Source organism: Ornithorhynchus anatinus, chromosome 3 (genome assembly GCF_004115215.2).
Source record: "Ornithorhynchus anatinus isolate Pmale09 chromosome 3, mOrnAna1.pri.v4, whole genome shotgun sequence".
NCBI lineage: Eukaryota > Metazoa > Chordata > Mammalia > Monotremata > Ornithorhynchidae > Ornithorhynchus > Ornithorhynchus anatinus.
The window spans coordinates 128,759,144-128,784,567 of record NC_041730.1 but is presented as its reverse complement, the minus strand read 5'-3'; the positions used below and the strand labels follow the sequence as shown (position 1 = coordinate 128,784,567).

Sequence of the window (25,424 nt, the reverse complement as noted above, 5' to 3'; positions counted from 1 at the left end):
AAAAATTCCAGTGGTTGTCCATCCACTTCCACATTAAAAAAATTTCCTCACCATTGATTCTAAAGCACTCCACCACCTTGGCCCCTCCTACCTCACCTCGCTTGTCTCCTACCATCCAACTTGCACACTTCGCTCCTCTAATGCTAACCTGCTCATTGTGCTTCCATCTCATCAATCTCACCATTACCCCCTTGCCCATGTCCCGCCTCTGGCCCGGAAAGCCCTCCCTCCTCAAGTCTGACAGTCAATGACTCTCCCCCCAACTTCAAAGCCTTATGGAAGGCACATCTCCTCCAAGAGGCTTTCCTAGACTAAACCCCACCTTTCTCCTTCTTCCACTCCCTCCTGTGTCACCCTGTGTCACCCTCACTTGTTCTCTTTGCTCTTCCCCCCTCCCTGCTCCACAGAACTTATGTATAAATCTGTAATTTTATTTATTTGTATTGCTGTTTTCCCCCTTCTAGACTATAAGCTCATTGTGGGCAAGGAATCTGTTTATTGTTGTATTGTACTCTTTCAAGTGCTTAGTACAGTGCTCTGCACAGAGTAAGCACTTAATAAATACGACTGAATGAATGAGTGAATAATCCCAGCTCTGCCACTTACTTGCTAGGTGATCTTGTGCGAACCATTTAAGACTGTAAGCGTATTATGGGGAAGGAATGTGTCTGCCAGTTCTGTTGTATTGTGCTCTCCCAAATACTTAGTACAGTGTTCTGCACATAGTAAGCACTCAATCAATGGAATTGATTAAAAGGATTGAGTTTTTGTTCCTCAGTTTCCTCATCTATGAAATAGGGAGAAAATTCCTATACTCATCCCCTCGCTTTGACCATGAGCCCCACTGGAGATAGGGAGTGCAACTGATCTGACTATATCACATGAACCCAATTACTTAATACAATGATCAACAAATATCAGAATTATTATTACTACTATCATTAATACTGCTGATTTACTACATAATATCCCCCCATTCCTATCCCCATATGAAAGGCAGTGTGATCGAATGGAAAGAGCAAATGACTTGGCCTGAATTGTAATCTCAGGTCGAGTCACCGAACCACTGCATGGGCATGGGCAAGATGCTTACTCTCTGAGCCTCAGTTTCCCTGTCTGTAAAATGGGGTGGAAATACTTATTCTCCCTACTGGTTTGACTGTGAGCCCTGTGTGGTACAGGGACTGTGTCCTATCTGATGATCTTCTGCCTACCCCAACCCTTAAAACAATCCTTTTTCTCATAGGAAGAGCTGAAAAATATAATAATAATAATGGTCAGTCAGTGAATCGTATTAATTGAGCACTTACTGTGTGCAGAGCACTGTACTAAGCACTTGGGTGACTATAATAAGAGTATAACAGTCACATCTCTTGTCCACACTGAGCTTACAGTTGAGAGACTGTAGTAATGATATTTCAGCGCTTCCCGTGTGTTAAGCATTGTATTAAGGGATGAGATAGATATAAAAAAATCAGGTCCCACATGGGATTTCTATTCTAATTAGTAGGGAGACGGATATCATATCCCCAGTTTGCAGATGAAGGAACTGAGGCACAGAGAAATTAAGTGACTTGCCCAAGGTCACATAGCAGGTCAGTGGCAGAGTCAGGAATAGAACCTAGGTCCTCTGACTCCCAGACCTGTGCTCTTTCCACTAGGCCATGCCACTTTTCATCATCACTATTATTACTATTATTTGTTTGAAGCATTGATGTCTAAGGTCAGAGACCTTCAATTCTCCAAGATAAATATTCTCAGTTCCTTTATCCTTTTCTAATAGATCTGATTTTACAACTCCTTATGCTTCTTTGTGGGTCAATTCTAAGCACTTCTCCAATTCTCAATGAACACAATTCATTTGGGACTGGAATTCTAATAATGATAATAATAGAAATAATGATGGTATTTGTTAAGTGCTCACTATGTGCCAAGAACTGTTATAAGCACCAGGATAGGTACAGGGTAATCAGGTTGTCCCATGTGAGACTTTCAGTTCTAATCCCCATTTTACAGATGAGGTAACTGAGGCACAGAGAAGTTAAGTGACTTCCCCAAAGTCACATAGTTGATAAGCAGAGCTGGGATTAGAACACAAATTCTGACTCCCAAGCCCGAGCACTTGAGACTAGCCACACCTGGGCATACCTAGATCAAGACATGCTTCTTCTATTGCAATTTACTGTCCTGAATGTGATGCACAGCTTTCTACACAGAGTCAACATGCAATAAATACCATTGATTGAATGACAATATTCCTAATGGTATAGACCCTATCATCCTCATTTATCTTCAGCAATGGAACTATTACTGCCAACTCATATTCCTTTCATTTTCTTCAAAACCGAGGCCCAAACGGTCTCCCAATACCTCTTAAAGGCTTTACTCCTATCGCCGTTGTGGAAGACGAGGAACTTGGAAAATCCATTCTGAAAGAAGATTTCCAGAGCCATCTCCTGTGGGAATAAATTGATTTTTAATGAATAGCTGACTAAGAAATGAAAGACTTGGGAACTGAAGTTCTGAGTTCAACCTCCTCATATTTCAATAAGCACGGAAATACAGCTCAGGAGTTATGTGAATTTACACGAAGAGGAAAAGAGGGCCAAAGTGTCTGCCCACAACTCCCCTGGCTCTTGTCACAGAGCTCAGCATTCATTCTCTAGATTATAAGCTTGTTATGGGCAGGAAATATGTCTGTTATACTGTTATGTTGTATTCTGTCAAGCGCTTAGTACATGGCTCTACACACAGTAAGAGCTCAATAAATATGACTGATTGATTGATACCCTGCAAAATATGGGAGAATTAAGTCCGGACCAATCACAACAATGTCAATAACTTTAAAGGTTTGGATTACAAATCCCATATTGATTCCCCTCACTCCACTATAAATAAAAAAAAGAAGCTTAAAACACAACCATTTTACCGAATGCCACCAGCTGCTGTGTGAGACCTCGGCCAAGTAACTTAACTTCTCTATGACTCAGTTTTCTCACATGAAAAACGGGGTTCAACTAGACTGTAAACCCCATGTCAGACAGGGACTGTGCCTGACTTGATCTGACTGTATTATAACTGCCCCGGTTTTAGATAAATGCTTGATATGTCATAAGCGCTTATCAAATACTCTTATTTTATGTGGCAGCTTAATAAATTCTACTTCCACTCTAGACCTTAAGCTCACAGTGGGCAGGGAATGTGTCAGTTATATTGTTGTGCTGTAGTCTCCCCAGTGCTCTGCACACGGTAAGCGCTCAATAAATACAAGTGACTGATTTACTACTACGATTATTACTACTTCTATGTTTACCACCTACCAAAAATCCCAACCTTCTTTTCCTGAAATGAGAGCCACCTGAAACCCATCCTGGGAAGCAGATTAGCTCACTCCAGCTTCGGAGAAAGATAATCCTTTGTGGAGGACATGGCTTCTATTCAATGTGGCTCAAATATCCGGTTCTCTTATTAGCCCCAAGAGGAGCAGTGGCTGCAGAAATGATGTACTGAATGAGCAACGCCATCCAGTCCGTCTCCCATGCATTTCTGAAAAATGCTTTGGCAGATGGGCTGAATGCGACACTGCAGAAGCCAGGGAGCTGATCCGCCTTTCAGCCCGGCTGCTTAGACACCCTCATCCATGATTCTGGCTGGGTAATCATTCTTCTTTCCCACTCACCAGCTCTGTAAGAAATTCCAGTGGAAACAGGATTTGGAGAGTCTGTTCCGTTTCAAGAGCTAAGATGGCTGAAGGGAAAGAGCAGGGCTTATTTAGGCCCCGAGATACTGCGGGATCTTTCCCTTCCTCTTCATTCATTCAATCGTATTTGTTGAGCATTTACTCTGTGCAGAGCTCTGTACTAAGTGCTTGGGAGAGTGCAATATAATAGACCCATTTGCTCCCCTTCTATCGCCTATCTATTCTATAGAAAAAACGGAGTCCGATGGATGCAGCCTTCTTGGACCAAGACGAAAACCCTGAGCTTCCTGATGCGGCTCCACTGAGGGCAGCTGTCTGACTAGAAGGGAATGGGAGAAGAAAGGGATTGTGGAAGGTGAGGGAAGAGGCAGGCCTCAGCCATCTCCTGAAGAGATGATGAAGAAGCAGTGTTTTCTCTTAATCCCTTTCCCCCCTTCATTTGAAAATCTGTCCTCATGGTGGCTGTTGACCCAACCTTCTCCTCGGCCCTCCTTTCAATTTTGAGGGACACAAGCCCTGTTGACAATGGGTACCGCGTCAGCAGATATTTTTGTGAGAGAGACAGTTGGTCAAAAGTGTTTCAGGAATGTTGTGTCACTCATGAACTTTTCCATAATCTTGCCTGGGGAAATAGGTCACTTTATCCTATCTTGGTGTTTTGTATATGGTTGGTTTCCAAAGCATTTTCACACCTGTAGAAGGAAACGCATCCGATGCAGTGCTTTTATGTCCCTGTAGGCATGGCGCTGGCAACTATGACACTCGGAAGACCAATCCTTGCTGCACATGTTGAAAATAAATGAATCGCTGATACTGAAAGAAAAGGAAATATAAATGGCTTCTGAATGGAAAGTGTAAAAGACAAGAAAATGAGTCCATGGGATGGAAGGCCTGAGAGAAAGAATATTTTACACCGCTTCTATCCAAAATGTGGTATACAAGGATTTAGACTCTACCTACCTAGGACCCTTCACTTTTGTTTTCAATAGATTTTTACCACAAATCTTTGGATTTTACAAATATAGTATTTGATTATTTATTTATTTATTTTTTTACTGACCTTCTCCTGAATTTTGTTTTCATCAAATTCAGGAAATTCTCTAATACACAAAAGGGTAATAACCTTTTTTTTTTTTTTGGTCTTTGTTAAGCACTTATTATGTGTCAGGAAATGTTCTATGTGCCAGGGTAGATACAAAGTAATCAGGCTAGTCACATTTCCCACACAGGGCTCACGGTCATAATCTCCATTTTACAGATGAGGTAACTGAGGCCCAGAGAAGTTAAGTGACTTGTCCAAGGTCATATAGCAGACAGCGGCAGACAGGGATTAGAACTCAGGCCCATAGGATTCCCATGACAACTGTGTTAAAGGGAAGCAGCGTGGCTTAATGGAAAGAGCCCGGGTTTGGGAGTCAGAGGTCATGGGTTCAATTCCTGGCTCTGCCACTTGTCAGCTGTGTGACTGTGGGCAAGTCACTTAACTGCTCTGTGCCTCAATTATCTCATCTGTAAAATGGGAATGAAGACTGTGATCCTCACTTGGGACAACCTGATTACCCTGTATCTACTCCAGTGCTTAGAACAGTGCGCTGCACATAGTAAGCGCTTAACAAATACCAGCATTAACATTAAATATTGGCTGGCTGAGGGGATGCCTAGGTTGCATGTCTAACCCAGAGGTGAGTTTCTTGGACCTCATCCCCGAGAAAGAAAGGGGACCCAGGCATCCCTTCTCCTGCCCACTCAGCAGGATTGACCTAGGGTGGCATTCATTTGATAGTATTTATTGAGCACTTACTATGTGCAGAGCACTGTACTGAGCGCTTGGAATGTACAAATCGGTAACAGAGACAGTCCCTGCCCTTTGATGGGCTTACAGTCTAATCGAGGCAGAGAGCCTGTGCCAATTTACTCACTTTGCCTTGCTCTTGTCTCTTCCCGGTCAACCTCCTCCCTCCCTACTGCATAGAGTTCACCCCAACTTCACATTTGGCTGATGAATGCTCATCATGTCTTTAAGCCCTTCTGAAATTTCATCTCTTTCTTTAATCATCTCCTTTAATTTCATCTCCTTTAAAATGGGGATTAAAGGAGAGCTTCCATGATTGATCTCTCACCTCCCCAACCTATTTTCCCCTCCCTATTTCTAAATCACCTAAGCACTTGGGTACTCACCTTCTTTGCCCAGCCAAAGTTCTTACGTACATATCTTTCCCTCTAGACGGTGAGCTCCCAAATGCTAGCAATTCACCATCCCTGCACTCCAGTATCCACTCCTATTATTGTCCTACAGGCAAGATTCAGGACTTCGAAGATCTATTTCACAGGGAAAGGAAATTCTGACTCTTCTCCCAGAAATATAATTAATTTTATTCTCTAATTTTCACCAATTTTTTGTTCTTGTAATAAACCCCTTAACTAAATCAAATCCAAATCCAAAAAAGCACTATGTACAACCCAGATTTGGCTTGGCAAAAATCAATCCAAGTGTTGTCCTTCATAACTGAGATGTGTGTGCCAATTATAAAGTTCCTCTGAAAATGTAATTTATGCAGTCCAAAAATTCTGCCCTTTCTAATAGTGAAAAATTTCATTTCAAGGGTAAAAAAAAATAATAATAGCTCCCATTCTATAAAATAGGGATACAATTTCTTGTTCTCCATCTCTCTTAGACTGTGATTTCTGTGTGGGACAGTGATTGTGACCAATCTGTTCATCTTGGATCTTCCCCAGCCCCTGGTGCTTGGAACAGCAGAAATGTTCAATAAATGTCACTATTATCATTATTTGTAAGACTGATGCAAATTGTGCAGCACAGTGTTCCACAAACTGAGAAAGAATAAACTAGCAAGTAGCAAAATTATGGTTGAAGAAACACACATGTTATTTTTTGGGGGGGGTTTATGGTTTTGTTAAGCACTTACCTTGTGCCAGGAACTGTACTAAGCGCTGGGATAGATACTAGTTAATCAGGTTGGATATAGTCCCTGTCTCACATAGGGCTCAGAGACTTAATTCCCATTTTACAGATGAGGTTACTGAGGCACAGAGAAGTTAAGTGACTTCTCAAGGTCACACTGCTGACAAGGGGTGGAGCTGGCATTAGAACCCAGGTCCGTCTGATTTCCAGGCCCATGTTCTATTCACTGGGCTGTGCTGCTTCTCTGACCTTGAATGGAATTGATGGGCCTTTTCCAAAAGGTGTTATGGCTTAACTAGCCAAGCCTAGTAGTTATCTAGTAGTTATAGAGAAGCAGTGTGGCTCAGTGGAAAGAGCCCAGGCTTGGGAGTCAGAGATCATGGGTTCCAATCCCAGCTCTGCCACTTGTCTGCTGTGTGACCTTCGGCAAATCACTTATCTTCTCCGGGCCTCAATTCCCTCATCTGTAAAATGAGGGATTAAGACTGTGAGCCCCATGAGGGACAACCTGATTATCTTGTATCTACCTCAGTGCTTAGAACAGTGCTTGGCACATAGTAAGTGCTTAACAAATACCATCATTATTATTATTATTATCATCACAACGCCTAGATGTTGAAAGACATGGACCACTCTATATGCAACTAAAAAGGACCACCCGAAATATGTCACTTATTTCACACTGTCCTGGAGAACATTTCGTTTAAAGAAAAATATATTTCCCTTTCAGAGTGTAAAATGACTTGATTGTCTTCATGGCTAATTTGGATTTGAGGCTTTAACAGGTTTCTGGTACTGTTGCAATACCCATGTTTTAATTAATTAATTAATCTTGGTATTTGTCAAGCGCTTACTATGTGCAAAGCACTATTCTAAACGCTGGGGGAGATACGGAGTAATCAGGTTGTCCCACATGAGGCTCACAGTCTTGATCCCCATTTTACAGATGAGGTAACTGAGGCACAGAGAAGTTAAGTGACTTGCCCACAGTCACACAGCTGACAAGTGGCAGTGCCGGAATTCGAACCCATGACTTCTGACTCCCAAGCCCGGGCTCTTTCCACTGAGCCACGCTTTGGTATTCTCTTCCAGTGCCATCTTCTGGCTTTTCTGGGCAGTGTGTCTGGGGGGGGGGGGGGGGGGGGGGGGAAGGGCGGGCGGTGTGTCTTCGCCATCCTGGGGAACAGTAAGTGAACGGAAAAGCAGCATGGCCTAGTGGAAAGAGCATAGGCCTGGGCATCATATCAATCACTTCACTTTCCTGGGCCTCCGTTGCCTCATCTGTAAAATGGAGATTAAAACTGTGAGCCCATGTGAGACACCTGATTACCTTGTAGCTACCGCAGCATTTAGAACAGTGCTTCGTACATAGTTAGCGCTTACCAAATACCATCATTAGTTAATCATTTGACTTGGATTCTAAGCGTGACTCCACCACTTATCTGCTGTATGACGTGGGTGTGGGCACTCGTCGCAGAAGAATGAAAGTGAGGAGGCTTAGAATGCATGTGGGGTCCCTCTCGAGTCCCTTCGGTGACTTGTCGTAAGGATCCCAGTTCCTTTGAGGAAGGCAGCAATGGAGACATCCCAACCCACCCCAGGGGATGGGTCTGCCCTACAGTAATAATAATTCTGGTATTTAAGTACTTACTATGTGCAGAACTGTAGTAAGAGCTGGTGTAGTTACAAGCTGTAGTGGGTTGGACATCGTCCCGGTCTCAGATGGGGCTCACGATCTCAATCCTCATTTTACGGATGAGGTAAATGAGGACCAGGGAAATTAAAAAGACTTGCCCAAGGTCACACAGCAGACAAGTGATGGGGCCAGGATTAGAATTTTATAATAATAATAATAATAATAATTATGGTATTTGTTAAGCACTTACTATGTGCCACGCACTGTTCTAAGTGCTGGGGTAGACATAGGCTAATCAAGTTGTCCCATATAGCGCTCACAATCTTAATCCCCATTTGACAGATGAGGTCACTGAGGCATAGAAAATTTAAATGACTTGTCCAAGGTCACACGGCAGACAACTAGCAGAGCCAGGATTAAAACCAATGTCCTCTGACTCCCGAGCCCGTGTTCATATCCACTGTGCCATGATTTATAGAGAAAACAGGGTGCTTTCGAAGTGCCCAGACCTCCCTTTCCTCTACCAGTACCCAGTGTCAACCCTTATCGATATTTGTGTAAGGGCCCTTTCCTCTAGGATGTCGACCGATCCCTATGTTTGCATTCTAGCTACAACCCTGTCATGCTGTGGCGGACCGTACCATTTTATCAACTCCTATATAAACAGGCCCCTAGACTTGATCCGTTGAGATGCCGCCATGACTGATACTGATGTGGGAATGTTGTGCTCCTTGTGGTCTTCCCAAGTGCTGACTGGAGTGTGATTGTGCTTCCCTATTAACTGTACTCATTAAACATAACCTTTGCATGCCTTTGCACCATTGGTACTTCTACGAACCATATCTAGGGGACTTACATAGTGTCTGACATGTAGTAAACACTCACCGATGCCATTTTAAAAAAAGGGCAGATGAGCTCTTGACTTTTTCTATATAAAGCTGTGACCAAATTTAACAGGTAGATCTTCAGTTCCAGGCACTGGCTGTCATGATATCTCAATATAGCAATGAGGTGACTTTATAGGCCTCACTAGTTTATGTGATTATTTGCTTTGCTTTATTAATACTGTACGATCAGTAAATCAATCCTATTTATTGAGCACTTACTGCGGGCAGAGCTCTCTTCTGAGCTCACAGGAGAGTACAATGTAACAGATTTGGAAAAAAAAAAAGTTGGTATTTGTTAAGCGCTTACTATGTGCAGAGCACCGTTCTAAGCACTGGGATAGATACAGGATAATCAGGTTGTCTTATGTGAGGCTCACAGTCTTCATCCCTGATTTACAGATGAGGGAACTGTGGCACAGAGAAGTGAAGTGACTTGCCCATAGTCACACAGCTGACAAGTGGCAAGACAGGGATTCGAATCCATGACCTCTGACTCCCAAGTCCGGGCTCTTTCCACTAAGCCATGCTGCTTCCCTAAGACATCCCCACTGCCAACAAGGAGGTTACAGAGGGAGAAGGAGACAGACATTAAAATAGATTACGTGTCTGTTGTATTTTACTCTCCCAAGCCCTTAGTACAGTGGTCTGGATGCAGTATGCACTCAGTAAATATGATTGATTGATAAAATAAAGATATAGGAATAGGTTCTCTGTGGCTGAAAATAGGGTGAATATCAAATGCTTAAAGTAAACAGATCCAAATGCAAGGGAGATGCAGAAAGGAGAGGGTTTAGAGAAGATCTCAGGTGGAGATGTGATTTTAATGAGACTTTAAAGGTGAGGGGATGGTTATACAGTACAAAGATACGGTATAATCTTGAATTTCAGTACAGGACATTAATATCAAATGCTTAAACAGATCCAAATGCAAGGGAGATGCAGAAAGGAGAGGGTTTAGGGGAGATCTCTGGTGGAGATGTGATTTTAATGAGGCTTTAAAGGTGAAGGCACTGATTATACAGTACAAAGATATGGTATAATCTTGAATTTCAGTACAGGACATTAATTTGGCCAGAGTATGTGCTTTCACTATGGGTTTTAGATAGACTGCCATGCCAGAATTCAGGAACCTACTTCCAGCAACATATAGTGGGCTAGATACATGGTTTTGATATGGTGACATGGTTTTGAAAAGAGGTATCTTGTGCCTTCACATGGAGTCATCAGCAGGGTATGAGAATGCAAGTTTTCCTTCACTCGGATTTCTTCATGAAGACAACCCCCGTGATACAGGTCAGCTGGAAATACTGGAAATTTATGATCGTCATTGCCATGGCTGAGAGCATATGGATTTATGTGGATTAAAATAAACTCTCTAAGCATTTACATCTTGGCCTGCATGAAGTCTGCAATTATCCAAATATCATCAGACTTAGTGCTATGCCCTCCTGGGATACAGGTTGCCTGATTTAGAAGGCCAAGCCAAACTTCCTAAAGGTGTTCCTCGACCTATTCAGGAAGAGTTTAGTGGAACTGACACATTATAATGACAGAGGTTCCTCAAATCTGGTTTGGGATTTTAACCTTGCTTTAGCAATGTATCTTTTCAAATTCCTAACACTGCCTCTAACTCCTTTTGATCCTGTGGCTTTGGGGAAGTCTGTCAGTCTTCCCTGTGTTCATTTATTGCTCAAACTTTCCTCCCGTGTTCCAACTGAAAGAACAGAACAAGAAATTTTAAATTCTATGATCTGACCAGGTAGGAGAAGACCTTAAGTATGTGATTCACGTACTCAGCAGATGAAAGTGAATAATTGCCACCTCTCTATGATAAGGTAATAATGACAATGATTATGGAATTTATTAAGCGTTTATAATGTGTCGAGGAACTGTACTAAATGCTGGGGTGGACACAAGCAAATCAAGGTTGGACATAGTCCTTGCCCATCTGGGGTTCACAGTCTCAACCCCCATTTTACAGAAGAGGTAACTGAGGCCCAGAGAAGTAAAGTGACTTGTCCACGGTCACAGGGCAGACAAGTGGTGGAACCGGGATTAGAACGCATGACCTTCTGACTTCCAGGGTTGTGCTCTATTCGTTATGCCGTGCTGCTTCTCACACTAGGTAATACCAGCTCCCTTTGGCTAAGGGAGGGACTGACAAAGTTTTATGATCTTTTCCACATTAATAGTTTGCTCTTGATATGCTTCTTAATTCTATGGAACAAAACATTATTGTCCTCCATAGGACTTTCCTTTGTATTTGGAGATGAATTGAACTACTAAGACTTGGCAGTTTGACTGTTATTTAAAATCCAGGTGCAGTGACCCGATCCTTCTTTGATTCCAAAGATGAATTTAATTGGCAATAGAGAAGCTAGTGATAACTGCATCAAACCAGGAGTAAAAGCGAAATTATTGGCGTCATCACTTGCCACTGCCTTATCTCCGACCAGGGAGGAGAGCTTCCATTAGATCTCCAAAAAGCCAAGTCTACAAAACCATTTCCAATATTGATCAGTCTCAATAAAACATGAGCAATAAGTCGGGCAAGCGTGCCAAGTATTAATCAGGGCTCCTTTTGCCTTGGTGAAACATTTCGGGCATTTATCAATCAGCAAAGCAAAAGGCTTTATGAATGAATGGTCCAATCCACATGAAAAAAAGATGGAGATTAGTTGAAAGGAAAAGGCATTTATAACCTATTAAAGGAAGAGAGATTTTCCCTTTTTGACAGTTTCAACCCTTAATGTGCTAGGCTGTTGTAGGTAAAATGTTGGCTTTATTGCTCTCAGTAATTGACTGCTAAATTCCAGAGGGAGACAACCTAGATCAAGGATCTCAGGCTGTGAGCAATTCTGACAACCTCACTTGGACTTCATTTTATTCAGAAGAATATGCATACTTTAGCTCTACATAGCACCCTATAAAATCGAAATGCTCCTTAGACTTGTTTTTGCATCAAAGGAGGAATGTTAGACTTCTTCAGTTCATTAAAATAATAGGCTTCCGGCCTGGAATGCCCTCCCTTTTCATATCTGACAGATAATCACGCTCTCCACCTTCAAAGCCTCACTGAAGCCAGGTCTCTTCCAAGAGGCCTTTCCTGAATAAACCTTCATTTCCTCTTTTCTCACTTCCTTCTGCATCACCCTGACTTGCTCCCTTTTATTCACCACCCCTGCCCCTAGCCTCACAGCACTTATATCCATATGCATAAATTACTTATTTACATTTATCTCTCTCTCCCCTTCTAGACTCTAAGCTCACTGAGGGAAGGGAATGTGTCCATTATATTGCCGTGTTATACTCTGTCAAGTGCTTATTATAGTGTCCTGCAAACAATAAGCACTCAATAAGTACGACTGATAGATGAGGTAACCGAGTCAGAGAAAAGTAATGTGACTTGCTCCAGATCACACAGGAGACATGCGGGGAATCAATTAATGGTATTTATTGAGTACTTCCTGTGTGCAGAAAGTGCTCTGAAGGATATAATGCAGCATAGTTGGTAAACACTTTCTCTGCCGACAAGGAGTTCGGAGAAACTTGCTATGGGAGAAAAGTAGGAATTAGGGATCTCAAATGTCCCGGTGTGCATTGGAAGCAGCGTGGCCTAGTGGAGAGAGCCTAGGCCTGAGAGTCAGAGGACCTAGGTTCTAATCCCGCCTCTGCCACATACCTGTTGTGGGCAAGTCATTCAACCTCTCTGGGCCTCTGTTGCATCATTTGCAAAATGGGAATTCAATACCTGTTCTCTCTCCTACATGAGCTCCATGTAGAAGCTGATTACCTTGTAGCTACCCTGATCTTAGTACAGTCCTGGGCATAGAGTCAGCGCTTAACAAATACCACAATTACTATTTTGTTATCATTATTACTATTGTGCACCAGTCCAATCAGAGGGAGGCTCAGGCAATCCTCATTCCACTTTCTGGAGTGAGTGAATAATAATAATGATGGCATTGGTTAAGCACTTAACTATGTGCCAGCCACTGTACTAAGCGCTGGGAATACTGGGAGCACTGATAGCAGCTGAGAGTCCCAGCCACTGGAATCATTGGCCATCATGGAAGGATTGATTTGTCCAAGACTCCTATATAAATTGTTCCTATAGACAGGGAATGTGTCTACCAACTCTACTATACTGAACTCTCTAAAATGCTTAGTACATTGTTCTGCATCCACAAAAGGCTCAATAAAAGTGACTGATTGAGGTACGCATTAATGAAGAGAAAGATGTAGGTTGACCATGATGAAAAGCTGAGACAGAAGTCACTGGGAGAAAAACAAAACAAACTGCCTGACTACTTATTTTGGTTTGTTTTGCTCTCTGTCTCCCCTCTTCTAGACTGTGAGCCCATTGTTGAGTAGGGATTGTCTCTGTTGCCAAACTGTACTTTCTGAGTGCTTAGTACAGTGCCCTGCACACAGTAAGCACTCAATAAATATGACTGAATGAATGAAACAACCAAAAAAAAAAAAACACCAAAAAAACTTACTTTGATAAGCAGTGCCTGGTGCAGTAGACATCTCCAAGAGGGGATAAGGTAAAGTTTTCACAGATGTAGAAATGCCGCTGGCCAAAAAGTAACACCCCTTCGGATACAACATGTCCTTGGACAATCACCACGGAATATTTTTGCCACACCTAGATGAAGGAAAAAAACAATTGTGAGCCCATATTTATGATGACACTGAACCAGTTCAAGAACCATGAGTCTGCTGATGGCCCCCATCATGTGAGAGGGAGGTTCCTGATGATGAATCTCTCATTGAGAAAGATGGACAGACCTCCTGTCCTGAGGCTTCAAGACCACGCATCCAGAGGAAGGTGGTCTGTGGTCTGCTGGTATTCTGTGCAATTCCCTGTCACTCTCTCATCCCTTCTCTGATGACCAAATAGTGCAGTGAGCGAAGAAGTGGGCATAGGTGCAAACCTGAAGCTTCTTGCGACAGTGACCCTGTCTGCCAATGTTAATGTATTCTACTTTCCCAAGAGCCTAATACGCTGCCATTTAGTGCTCAGTAAGTAGCATGGATTATCTGATTGACTTGAATACATTGAAAATTGCAAGCAAGGGTTTTGTTTTGTTTTGTTTTGTTTTAATCTGCCAATCCCATTCTTTTGTCAATGGAAGACTTCACATTTTGAAAGCATGAAGATAGAGGGATTCATAAATATATAGGCAATGGGTTTAAGTGATTTTTTTTCTGTTCTGAAAAGGGCAGCTTGAAAATGGACATCCCTACTAAACCTGTAGATAAACCTTGTTCTCTGGTAAGTACTAAGGCTCTTGGCTGCATCAACTAAAAGTAGGAGAGACTACTTTATTGTTATTGTTCTTGTTTTATTGCTAGTGTTCTTGTCTGTCTGTCTCCCCCAATTAGACTGTAAGCTCATCAAAGGGCAGGGGCTGTCTCTATCTGTTAGCGATTTGTATATTCCAAATGCTTAGTACAGTGCTCTGCACATAGTAAGTGCTCAATAAATACTATTGAATGAGTGAATGAATGAGACTGTAAAGCTCATTGTGGGCAGGGAAACTGTCTACCCACTCCATTATACTGCACTCTCCCAATTGCTTAGTACAGTGCTTTGCACAGAGTAAGCACTCAAGAGATACCATTGATGTAAGATGGACTGAAGAGAAACTCACTGCCTTTGGGAAACTTCAACTGGGTGAAAATTGCATTAACCCCATTCCCAGGACTTCCTGGCTGTTTCCCTCACCTGGACAGTGACCACAGAGGCCAGGGCAGAGGTGATATTATTTAAGCACTTTTTATGTACCAGGGACTGTACTAAGCGCTGGGGTGGGTACCAAGTAAATTAGATTTGACACAGTATCTGTCCCACAAGGGGCTTATGGGCTTAATCTCCATTTTACAGATGAGGCAACTGAGGCACAGAGAAGTGAAGCGAATTGCCCAAGATCACACAGCAGACAAGCAGCAGAACAGGGATTAGAACCCAGGTCCTTTCGAACCCCAGGCCTGTGCCCTATCCACTAGGCCACGCTGCTGCTTGGATGAACTGGCTCTCCGATCCATGGTGGTTTTGCTGTTGAATTTGGTCAGGGAATGTGCCTGCTTATTATTAAATTGTACTTTCCCAAGTGCTTAGTACAGTGCTCGGCACACAGTAAACAATAAATAAGATTGGATGAATTTCCAGTTCTACTGGAAAGAAGAAACTGGTGTGGTTGGAGGGCCAGCATCCTAACAGGGCAGGCTGACTAAAAGTGGGTGGAAGTTCTTGGAGTGTTGGCTACCCAGATGAGCAGAGGGATTGGCTCGCACTTGGATTTCCACCCCTTATTGACCCCACCCTCAGCTCCACAACACTTACATACTTATCTGCAGTTTATTTATTTGTGTTAATGTCCCTCTCCCCCTCTAGAGTGTAAGCTCCTTGTGGGCATGGGAAGTGCCTACCAACTGTGTTATATTATACTCTCCAGAGCAGTACAATGCTCTGTGAGCTCCCTCTAGACTGTGAGCTCACTGTGGGTGGGAAGTGTTGTTATAGTGTACTCTCCCAAGCGCTTAGGACAGTGATTTGCAGACAGTAAGCGCTCAATAAATACAATTAAATGAATGAATGCTCTGTAAACCATAAAGTCTCAATGTCTAGGATGGCTGGATGGACGGCTGGATGGATGGATGGATGGATGGATGGATGGATGGATGGATGGATGGATGGATGGATAATAATAATAATAATAATGTTGGTATTTGTTAAGTGCTTACTATGTGCCGAGCACTGTTCTAAGCGCTGGGGTAGACACAGGGGAATCAGGATGTTCCACGTGGGGCTCACAGTCTTAATCCCCATTTTACAGATGAGGTAACTGAGGCCCAGAGAAGTTAAGTGACTTGCCCACAGTCACACAGCTGACAAGGGCAGAGCGGGGATTCGAACTCATGACTTCTGACTCCAAAGCCTGTGCTCTTTCCACTGAGCCACGCTGCTTCTCTGGATGGATTGAAAGGGAATGACCTTATTAAGGGCTTCCCTTTTTTTCTTAGTTTTCCATCTGAATCGTTTTGCGACCCAGGGAAAATCTGCCTTCTCCTCTCTATTTAGACAAAATAGGAATTGTTCTCATGAGGATCCATGGGAAGGTGGCTGAAGAAACAGCCGGTTTGTTTCAGAGAGTCAGCAAGTGAGTTGGTCACCTCCCGAGGATGGAAGTAGAGGGACTCCTCGGTTATGGGGAAACATTCTTGTGCTGCAAAATGTTCCCTGTGTCCCACTTTATGTAGCATAAACAGTGTCAAGTACATTGGGGTGACCACCCTGGGAAGGAACTGAAAATGTTTTCCTTGCTCGGTGCAGGCAAATGCCAGAACAAGCCTAGGCTGCAAAGCAGCTGAGACTCCAAGAAAAAAATTTCCCAAGTTAAATAAAAAGTTGCTCTAAAACTGGGCATGTGGGATTAGTAAGAGGGAGTGCTGAAGCTAGAAAGAAATGGTAAGATGAATTTCTTTTTCTCAATTATATGCCAACCACAAAAATCCTTTATGCCCTTTAGGGCACAGTGATGGCCAAAACTACTTTATCTAAAGTAACAACACATTCAAGAGTCTAGTCTTCTGCAGTCTCAGACTACTTTACGCACACTATACAACACTCCAACCCACTCTATCAAAGTACACTACTTTGTTGCCAATTCCTCTTCAAACCACAGAGACCCATTTGAAGCATCTTTTCCATTTCCATCTCAATAGAGCATGACTCTTTGTGTGGGTGGGTGGGTGTGTGCTTGTGTGTTGTGAAAAACTGACCAGGGAAATTCTCTGGAATGCAAACTGGACTCCTAAATTAGGAAACAGTAACAGTGATATTTGGTTGAGCTGTGCAAAACTGAATGCCAATTAATGTACATCTGGACATATATTTCGGGTGACGGTTTTCAAAGAACTTCAGAGTCTGTAATATGATCTTTGACAACAACCTGACCTGACACTAAGCGCTTTTCTTTTGAGAGACTTAAGTAACAACAAAGGTAAACTAAACCACAAGAAAAAAATGTCTGTGAGGAGCTGGTTTAATAGCTTCAAGATTGATCCTTTAAAAAAGACAAGGCATTTAAAAATTCTGGAACAGAAACCCATATGCTTGGAGGCTGGATTTCTTCCTGGGATATTCATGATTAAGACCTACTCCTTGCTATCATCCTATTGATTTCTTTAAAAGGTGGATTAACCTCTCTACAGGTACATTTTATTTTGATTTAGAAGCTAAATATTTTAAGATAGGGAATGAACAATTTACCATTCCCGATAGAAGACTGAGAGAGCATCCTGCCATTTCCATCCCTCAACCCCCGCCCCACTCCCGATATCTATTTTCGGGAAACCCAATCACAGGGTGGATTCCCTCGGGAGAGCGAGAGTTGAGGGTGGAGAAGAAAATTTACACCCCTCTTTACTCTATCTTCACCATCAATTCTCTGCTACTTCATTATTAGCAGCGTGGCTCAGTGGAAAGAGCACAGGCTTGGGAGTCAGAGGTCCTGGGTTCTAATCCCGCCTCTGCCACTTATCAGCTCTGTGACTTGGGGCAAGCCACTTCACTTCTCTGGGCCTCAGTTACCTCATCTGTAAAATGAGGATTAAGACCGTGAGCCCCATGTGGGACAACATGATTACCTTGTATCGCCCCCAGTGCTTAGAACAGTGTTTGGCACATAGTAAGCACTTAATGAATGCTATTATTATCATTATTATTATTAATAGTAGTAGAAGTCTCTTCTAGACTATGAGCCCGTTGTTGGGCAGGGATTGTCTCTATTTTTGGCTGAATTGTACTTTCCAAGCGCTTAATACAGTGCTCTGCAAAAAGTGAGTACTCAGTAAATATGACTGAAGTAGGAGGAGGAGTATTAGCATTTGTTGAGAAATTACTATGTGCCAAGCACTGTACTAAGGGTTGGGTTATATACAAGGTAATCACATTGGACATATTCCCTGTCCCACATGGGGCTTACAGCCTAAGTAGAAAATGAATTGTGTCATGACACCTCTTAAAAAAACAAAGATAAATGCCCTAATAATAATAACTGTGGTGTTTGCTAAGTGCTGACTATGTGCCAGGCACTGTACTAAGTGCTGGGGTGGATACAAGCAAATCGGGTTGTACACAGTCACTGACCAACATGGGGCTCAAAGTCTTAAATCAACCTGGTAATCATTTTCAAAAATCTCTGGGTTTAGAAAAATGATCTCCCACCTGCAAAATCAATACCGGCCTGATCTATGTGCATCAAATGTGCCTTTTTCGCTCCCTCAGTGGTTCTCACCTCCTTCTAATACTCTCCGTATTACTAGACTAAGGGAAATGGAGTAGACAGATGCTTCTGTTTCCTGCAGCCAACATATTCAGTAGCCCTGGTTTTCATGACCACCAGACAAAAATGCGATAGGAGAGCAGGTGTGCATTCCAATTCCTTCAGAACACAGTCTGATTGCCTTGAGGCCTCTTCTCTCATGACTACACCTTCCTTTAGGGACTAAGCATTTGCTTGGCTGATTTCAGGGAAGAAGACACCATTTTCTTCTTTTTTTTCTGCACAACCTCTATTTAAAAATCACGGTACCCCAGAAGCTAGATTTGGCTCAAGACCGGAGTCAAGACCGCTGCCTGGCTCGTGATGAGGGAGGGTCATGTTCTTACAGCTATCCACTGGCTTAAGCTGATGAATTTCCATGCGGTTCTAAGTAGGAATGTGCCCACCACCCAGAAGATATTCATCTTTCAGTCTGGTGGAACTATGGGGGAAAAGAGGGGAGAAGAACCAGCTTCCTTCTCTCCCTCGATGTGGCTTCTTCTGATGAATTTTAAGAGCCAGGAGGTGAGGGAACCGGGGACAGCTACAGTTCAGTATATCTACATATGTCTTGCCCCTTTTTGAAAGCCTTTTAATGCAAGACAATCTTTCCCAAAGAGAAACAGAGAAGCTTAATTTTGTCAGGGAAGCCGAGTCATCATCTACGTCTCCACGTCTGGAGCCGACATTTTCATGTTGGGGTACCCTCCTTTGAAAACACGATGGCCGGAACATCAGCCTGCCTTCGGCTACCGGAGAATGGCCAGGGGTTGCGGTAAAGTGCTGCCATAACGAGACACCTGGGTGCCGACACAAGCCCACGATTAACATATATTAAATAAACCTTCCCTTATGTCAGAGCCAAACGTACTGCGGTGAAATGAGTTTGGTGGTTTCGGGAATCATTAATCAATGATGCATAGGTGACATACAATAATGGAATAATTACTTTCTCAGGTATTGCTCAAGGCTAACCTGCAGGAACAGAGGAAACAAATTAGAGAGGCTGCCATTCTCAAGTGCGAGGTCTGCATGCACTTTGAAAAATAAGAATAAAAACCCAGCACAGATCTCCTTGGAAACTGCAGGTGGGGATGGAAAATAGGGAGATTGGAAGGATAAAACTATAAATTGCAAAATCTGTTAAGGGAATCAAAAAAACTTGCCAAAAGTTGGAAGCTCTGGAGACAACTAATATATTTCTCTCCTGAGCACAATATTTCTCTCCTGAGCACATATGGCATAGGTTTGGGGAGAAAAGATGGCAGAAACAGAGTTTGAAGCCTATACTGGGAGAGCAATTCACTTCTGAGACTTAGAAGGTAGACTTAGAAACAGACAAGCAGTGTGGCTTAGTGGAAAGAGCACGGGCTTGGGAGTCAGAGGTCATGGGTTCTAATCCCGACACTGCCGTTTGTCAGCTGTGTGACTATGGACAAGCTACTTAAGCTCTCTGTGCCTCAGTGACCTCATCTGTAAAATGGGGATTAAGACTGCAAGCACCACATGGGACAACCTGCTTACCTTGTATCTACCCCAACGCTTAGAACAGTGCTTGGCACATAGTAAGTGCTTAACAAATACAATCATTATTATTATTACTATTATTTGTTTGAAAGTGCTATCTATCCTGACCAAGACAATTCTCCATCAATTATTAGATTTGTTCAAAGCATTCAAGTAAGCAGCAACAAAATGGTGTTAAACCAATCTGAACTATGGGGGAATAAGAGGCGATGTCTTTTTCTTAGCATTAGCATGGTTTCCTTTCCCCTCACCCCCACCTCAAGACTATGAGTCCATTGTTGGGCAGGGATTGTCTCTATCTGTTGCTGAATTGTATTTTCCAAGTGCTTAGTACAGTGGTCTGCACACAGTAAGTGCTCAGTAAGCGCTTACTGGGAAGCAGCGTGGCTCAGTGGAAAGAACATGGGCTATGGAGTCAGAGGTCATGGGCTCGAATCCTGGCTATGCCACTTGTCAGTTGTGTGACTATGGGCAAGTCACTTAACTTCTCTATGCCTCAGTTACCTCATCTGTCAAATGGGGTTGAAGACTGTGAGACTCAGGTGGGACAACCTGATTACCCTGTATCTCCCCCAGCGCTTAGAACAGTGCTCTGCACATAGTAAATGCTTAACAAATACCAACATTATTATTATTAATAAATAGGATTGAGTAAATGAATGAAATATGGTTAACCAAATGAATGAAACCATTTCACATCCAGCCACTTAAAAGCAATCAGGATTCGAGGACTTCAGGCACCGTGGATTAATCCTAAAATCTGAGCCCAAGCTGCTTAAGGCTATGTAGGAAATACCTGAGCGTTGAGAATAGAAGCAAATAAAATATCACCCATGTAAAACTAGCTAATTCAGTAGTTCATTTGAAGGCCCACAGACATTTGCGGTCCAGATGGAGCTATTCCTGAGGTATAATGAGTAATGTTGCTTTCCTCCTTTCTAAGCTTTTGTCCACCTTTCTCCCTGGCTGATGTGTGCTGTTTACATTTATTATTGACATTGGCAGTACTATCCAGAGATAAAATTTCTTAGTAAATCACATAAACTAATACTCTTATTCATTCACATACTTCATTCTGAGGTTTGGGAGCGCAGATTGATATACCTATTTACTTATGCATAGATTTTGCATTAATGCATTTATGTATACATATATCTGTATATATTATATGCAGCTGATGGGATTTGATGATAACAAGAAACTACAGCTGATGGGATTGGCACATCGCCGTACTGCTTTATTTCTACTTCTTCCTGTCCTATTCTTTTCTGTTGTTTTGGTGTTCTTATTGTTTTCATTTTTCCTTATGTTTCAATCATCAGCCCCTTTTCCCAACTTTATTCTTAGTGTGAGCCCCTTGAGAGGGAAGGACACTGACTAATTCTCAGCAGTGAATTTTTATTATCATCATCATACAGGATGTGTGAAATAAGTATTACCATTATGCCTATCGCTATTACTACTAGAACCAAATGAATGTAATCGCTTGGGCAAAAATCCTTTGTGATATGACCTCAGCCAGTCAGTAAAAACTACAAAACAACAACTCCTTACTCCTTGCAACTCTTATGTTGCTTCCCTTTACCTGCAATTTTTTTAAATTATGTCTCCCCAAGTGGAATGTGTCTGTTTATTATCATATGGCACTCTCTCTAGCACTTAGTACAGTGTGATGCACACCGAAGGCATTCAATGAAGACTACTGATTACATAATACTTGAAAATACCCCCTTGGTTCCAGAAATCGGTGGGGTGAACATTTGCTCTAGATCACTTTTCCCAAGGAGATAAACCTAATATATCCACTTAAGGCTGGCTTGCTTGACAGCAGAAAAAAACAAAAACAAATAACCCATTGTTGGGCAGGGATTGTCTCTGTTGCCAAATTGTACATTGCAAGCATTTAGTACAGTGCTCTGCAGACAATAAGCACTCAATAAATATGATTGAATGAATGAACGAATCAAATAACAAAATGAACCAAAAAAAAAAAAAAACCACACAGAAAAAAGCAATCCTGCCATTTCAAAGACCTTGGAAAAGTGACTGTTGAAGTGATTTGGAGCACTTATTGCTATATCCTCTGCCAGGGAACAAAAATGGAGTGCCTAACACAGTGCACTGCACATTGTGAGAACAGAATAAATATTATTACTAGGATTAAGTGAGCAAGCCCCAGGGAAATCAAAATTTCCAACTCAAGCTACCATGCATCATTTCGTTATGTACCAAAATGTCATCAAAGTGACTGGGCTTCAGTTCCAGCGGAGTAGGTAAACCAGTTCCGGGCTGGTAGTTACAGTACGAGCTACGCAAGAGGCAGCTATTTACAATGCAAGAACACCAGGCACTAAGTGAATACAGGACAGCTAATGTCACCCCCTACTGCTTTTTTTAATACTTCTGTCAACTAGGCAACATAATCACTGCTGCCCGAGTAAAATGTCTGGCATCTTTGTTGACTTCCTGCAGTATTTCACGGAAAGGAGAAGAGCCAGTGGCTTAGGTAGGAAAGAAGATCACAATATGGACGTGCACCCTGTCTGCCCAGAAGGGGAGAAAGTTTCCTTATATGATATGGCCTTTTCTGTTACTTCTTAGAAGAAAAGACCCCAAAGGGAATTTTATATTGTAGAGGAGAAATCAAAAGGGAATTATACAACAAGCTTGAGAATTCTGACTGGGTCGCTTAGAATCCTAGCAATCAGCCAGCCAACTCAGATGGAAAAATCACATCTCTAGTCTGTAAACTAGTTGTGGTCAGGGAACGTGTCTATAATAATAATGATAATAATGGTACTTGTTAAGTGCTATTTGCCAAGCACTCTTCTAAGCACTGGGGTAGATACAAGGTAAACAGGCTGTCCCACGTGGGACTCGCGGTCTTAATCCCCATTTTGCAGATGACATAACTGAGGCACAGAGAAGTCAAGTGACTTGCCCAAAGTCGCACAGCTGACAAGTGGTGGAGCTGAGATTAGAACCCACAACATTTGAATTCCAAGCTCATGCTCTTTCCACCAAGCCATGCTGTTTCTCATCAACTCTGCTGTACTATGCTCTCCCAAGCACTTTGATACAGTGGCCTGCTCATGGTAATTACTCAATAAATACTATTGATTGATCTTTATCACTCACTGGATGATGCTGTGGCTCTTCCTCATCCCTCCCCACTGCTTCCCTTTTCTTCATATCCTAGCCCCTACATGGAACTCCCTCCCTCTTCACATCTATATTTTTGGGATTAAGACTGTGAGCCCCTTGTGAGACATGGGATGTGTCCAAACTGATAATCTTTCATACCTGGCACATAGTAAAAACTTAATAAATACCATTAAAAAGAAAGAAAGGATCTCCAACCGTTAAGTTCTGGGGCACAGTCAGCTAAGTAGTTTTGTGGTGCAAGGCGTATGAGGAGTAGGATTAATAGCAGTTCTTACCTGCTACTTCCACTACAAGTAGTGCCTGACGATTTGATTTGCTTTGCTGTCCGTCTCCCGCTTTTAGACTGTGAGCCCATTGTTGGCCAGGGATTGTCTCTATCTGCTGCCGAATTCTACATTCCAAGCACTTAGTACAGTGCTCTGCACACAGTAAGCGCTCGATAAATACGATTGAATGAATGCATCAATGGCAGTTGCTGAATGAAGTGTTTTCACTGAGGTAGGAGCTAAAGACTTAACCATGTCTTCTTCAAAGAAAGATCAAAGATCAAAGATCAATAGTTTCATTTTTAAAGTTGGTTGAAAATGAAATCCATATATTGCTACACAACCTGGAATGCACGATTAGAGTTTTGTAAAACATTCCCAATAAAAATTAAGTAAAAGCACGGCATTTGATCAATCAATGATATTTAATGAGTGCTCGCTGTGTGCAGAGCACTATACTAGGCATTTGGGAAAGTAAAATAGAGTTGGTAGATATGTTCCTTGCCCACGAGGAGCTTAGAGTCTAGAGGACAACGAGTTTACGTTCTAGAGTAGGAGCTTACAATCTAGAGGGAAAACACTTTGGTATTTATAACTGACAAAAAGATAAAGCAATTTTCTATCTGAACTCCACACCAAGGTCAAACCATTTAGGAAAAGTGAAATGAGAATAATCCTGACATGACTATCCTTAAGTGACTATCAATCACCAAACTGTATTTGCTGAGTACTTAAAGTGTACTGGGCACTTTACTTAGATCCTGGAGATTTCAGTAGAGTAATTCGTCATGATCCCTGATCCTCAAGGTTACAATAGAGCAGGGGGAAAGACATTGAAACAAATTACCGAAAGTGGAAGGGTATGGACCTGAGACCTGTGAGAGTGGAATGAGTATTTAAGAATAGTAATAATAATAATTATGGTATTTGTTAAATGCTTACTATGTGCCAGGCACTGTTCTAAGCACTGGGGTAGATCCAAGATATTTGGGTTGGACAAAGTCCGTGTCCTACGTGGGGCTCACAGTCTTAATCCACATGGGACAACCTGATTACCTTGTATCTACTCCAGCACTTAGAACAGTGCTTGGCACATAGGTGCTTGACAAATACCATCATTATTATTATTAATCCCCAATTTGTAGATGAAGGAACTGAGGCTCAGAGAAGCTGAGTGACTTGCCCAAGGTCACACAGCAGACAAGTGATGGAGCTGGGATTAGAACTCAGGTCCACTTAACTCCCAGGTCTGTGCTCTACGCACTCAAGTGAATAGGTGGTGCAGAAGAGAGGGAAATAGGGTGCAGAATCAGAGATTAGTAAGATTGAGAATGTGTAGGATTCCTTATAGCAGATGGTGTATCTGCTTTACTGTTACCTATATTGATTAGATTCTTAGCTGTATCTGTTTCTCTTAAGGCTACTGGAAAAACACTAGTATCCAAGATGGTGCTGGGCATTTTTCCATCCTTGACTTTCATATTTACATTTCATCAAATAACTAAGAACAAGAACAACGTTCATCATCCCATGGAAATCATAATGTATTGCGGAGAAAGTTCTGAAACCCTCATAAGGCGCCTTCAAGTGGAGGTTTCAGCCCAGAAGTCAGGCTTGGAGACTTAAATTTTTACTCATCTGCCAAAGGTACAAAATCAATCAATCAAGACTATTTATTGACCTCTTTCTGAATGCAGAACACTGTAATCCGCATTTGGAAGAGCAGAAAACAATAGAGTTGATAGACGTGAACCCTTCCCTCAAGGAGATCACTGTTTCCGTGAGTTAAGTTTCGGTCACTTGCACAAGGTTCGTTCTATGATCCATATTATTTTAAAAATACATTTTGGGGCTTAATAAAATTCTGACCAAGGACTTTCTCAAAAAGGTTAGAAGAAAGAAGAGCACCTCCCTTAACCACTAGCCTTGCGGGAGTGGGGGGAGACACAGCTGCAAAGTAGCCAAGAGAGGGAAGAGCTACCTCT

At 42.3% G+C, this 25,424-nt stretch overlaps 1 protein-coding gene across 3 annotated transcripts in view; it reads right to left on the bottom strand.

Annotated features, from left to right (window-relative positions):
* The window catches only part of WDFY4 (WDFY family member 4), a 404,782-nt gene that overhangs the window by 155,606 nt on the left and 223,752 nt on the right, over nt 1-25,424 (bottom strand). For all 3 annotated transcript variants that reach the window (XM_029060697.2, XM_029060700.2, XM_029060698.2), the window contains exons 44-46: nt 13,649-13,797; nt 4,393-4,513; nt 2,371-2,456 (exon numbers count right to left, since the gene is read on the bottom strand). In XM_029060697.2, coding sequence (XP_028916530.1) covers nt 2,371-2,456; nt 4,393-4,513; nt 13,649-13,797 — 356 coding nt within the window. The remainder of the gene's footprint in view (nt 1-2,370; nt 2,457-4,392; nt 4,514-13,648; nt 13,798-25,424) is intronic.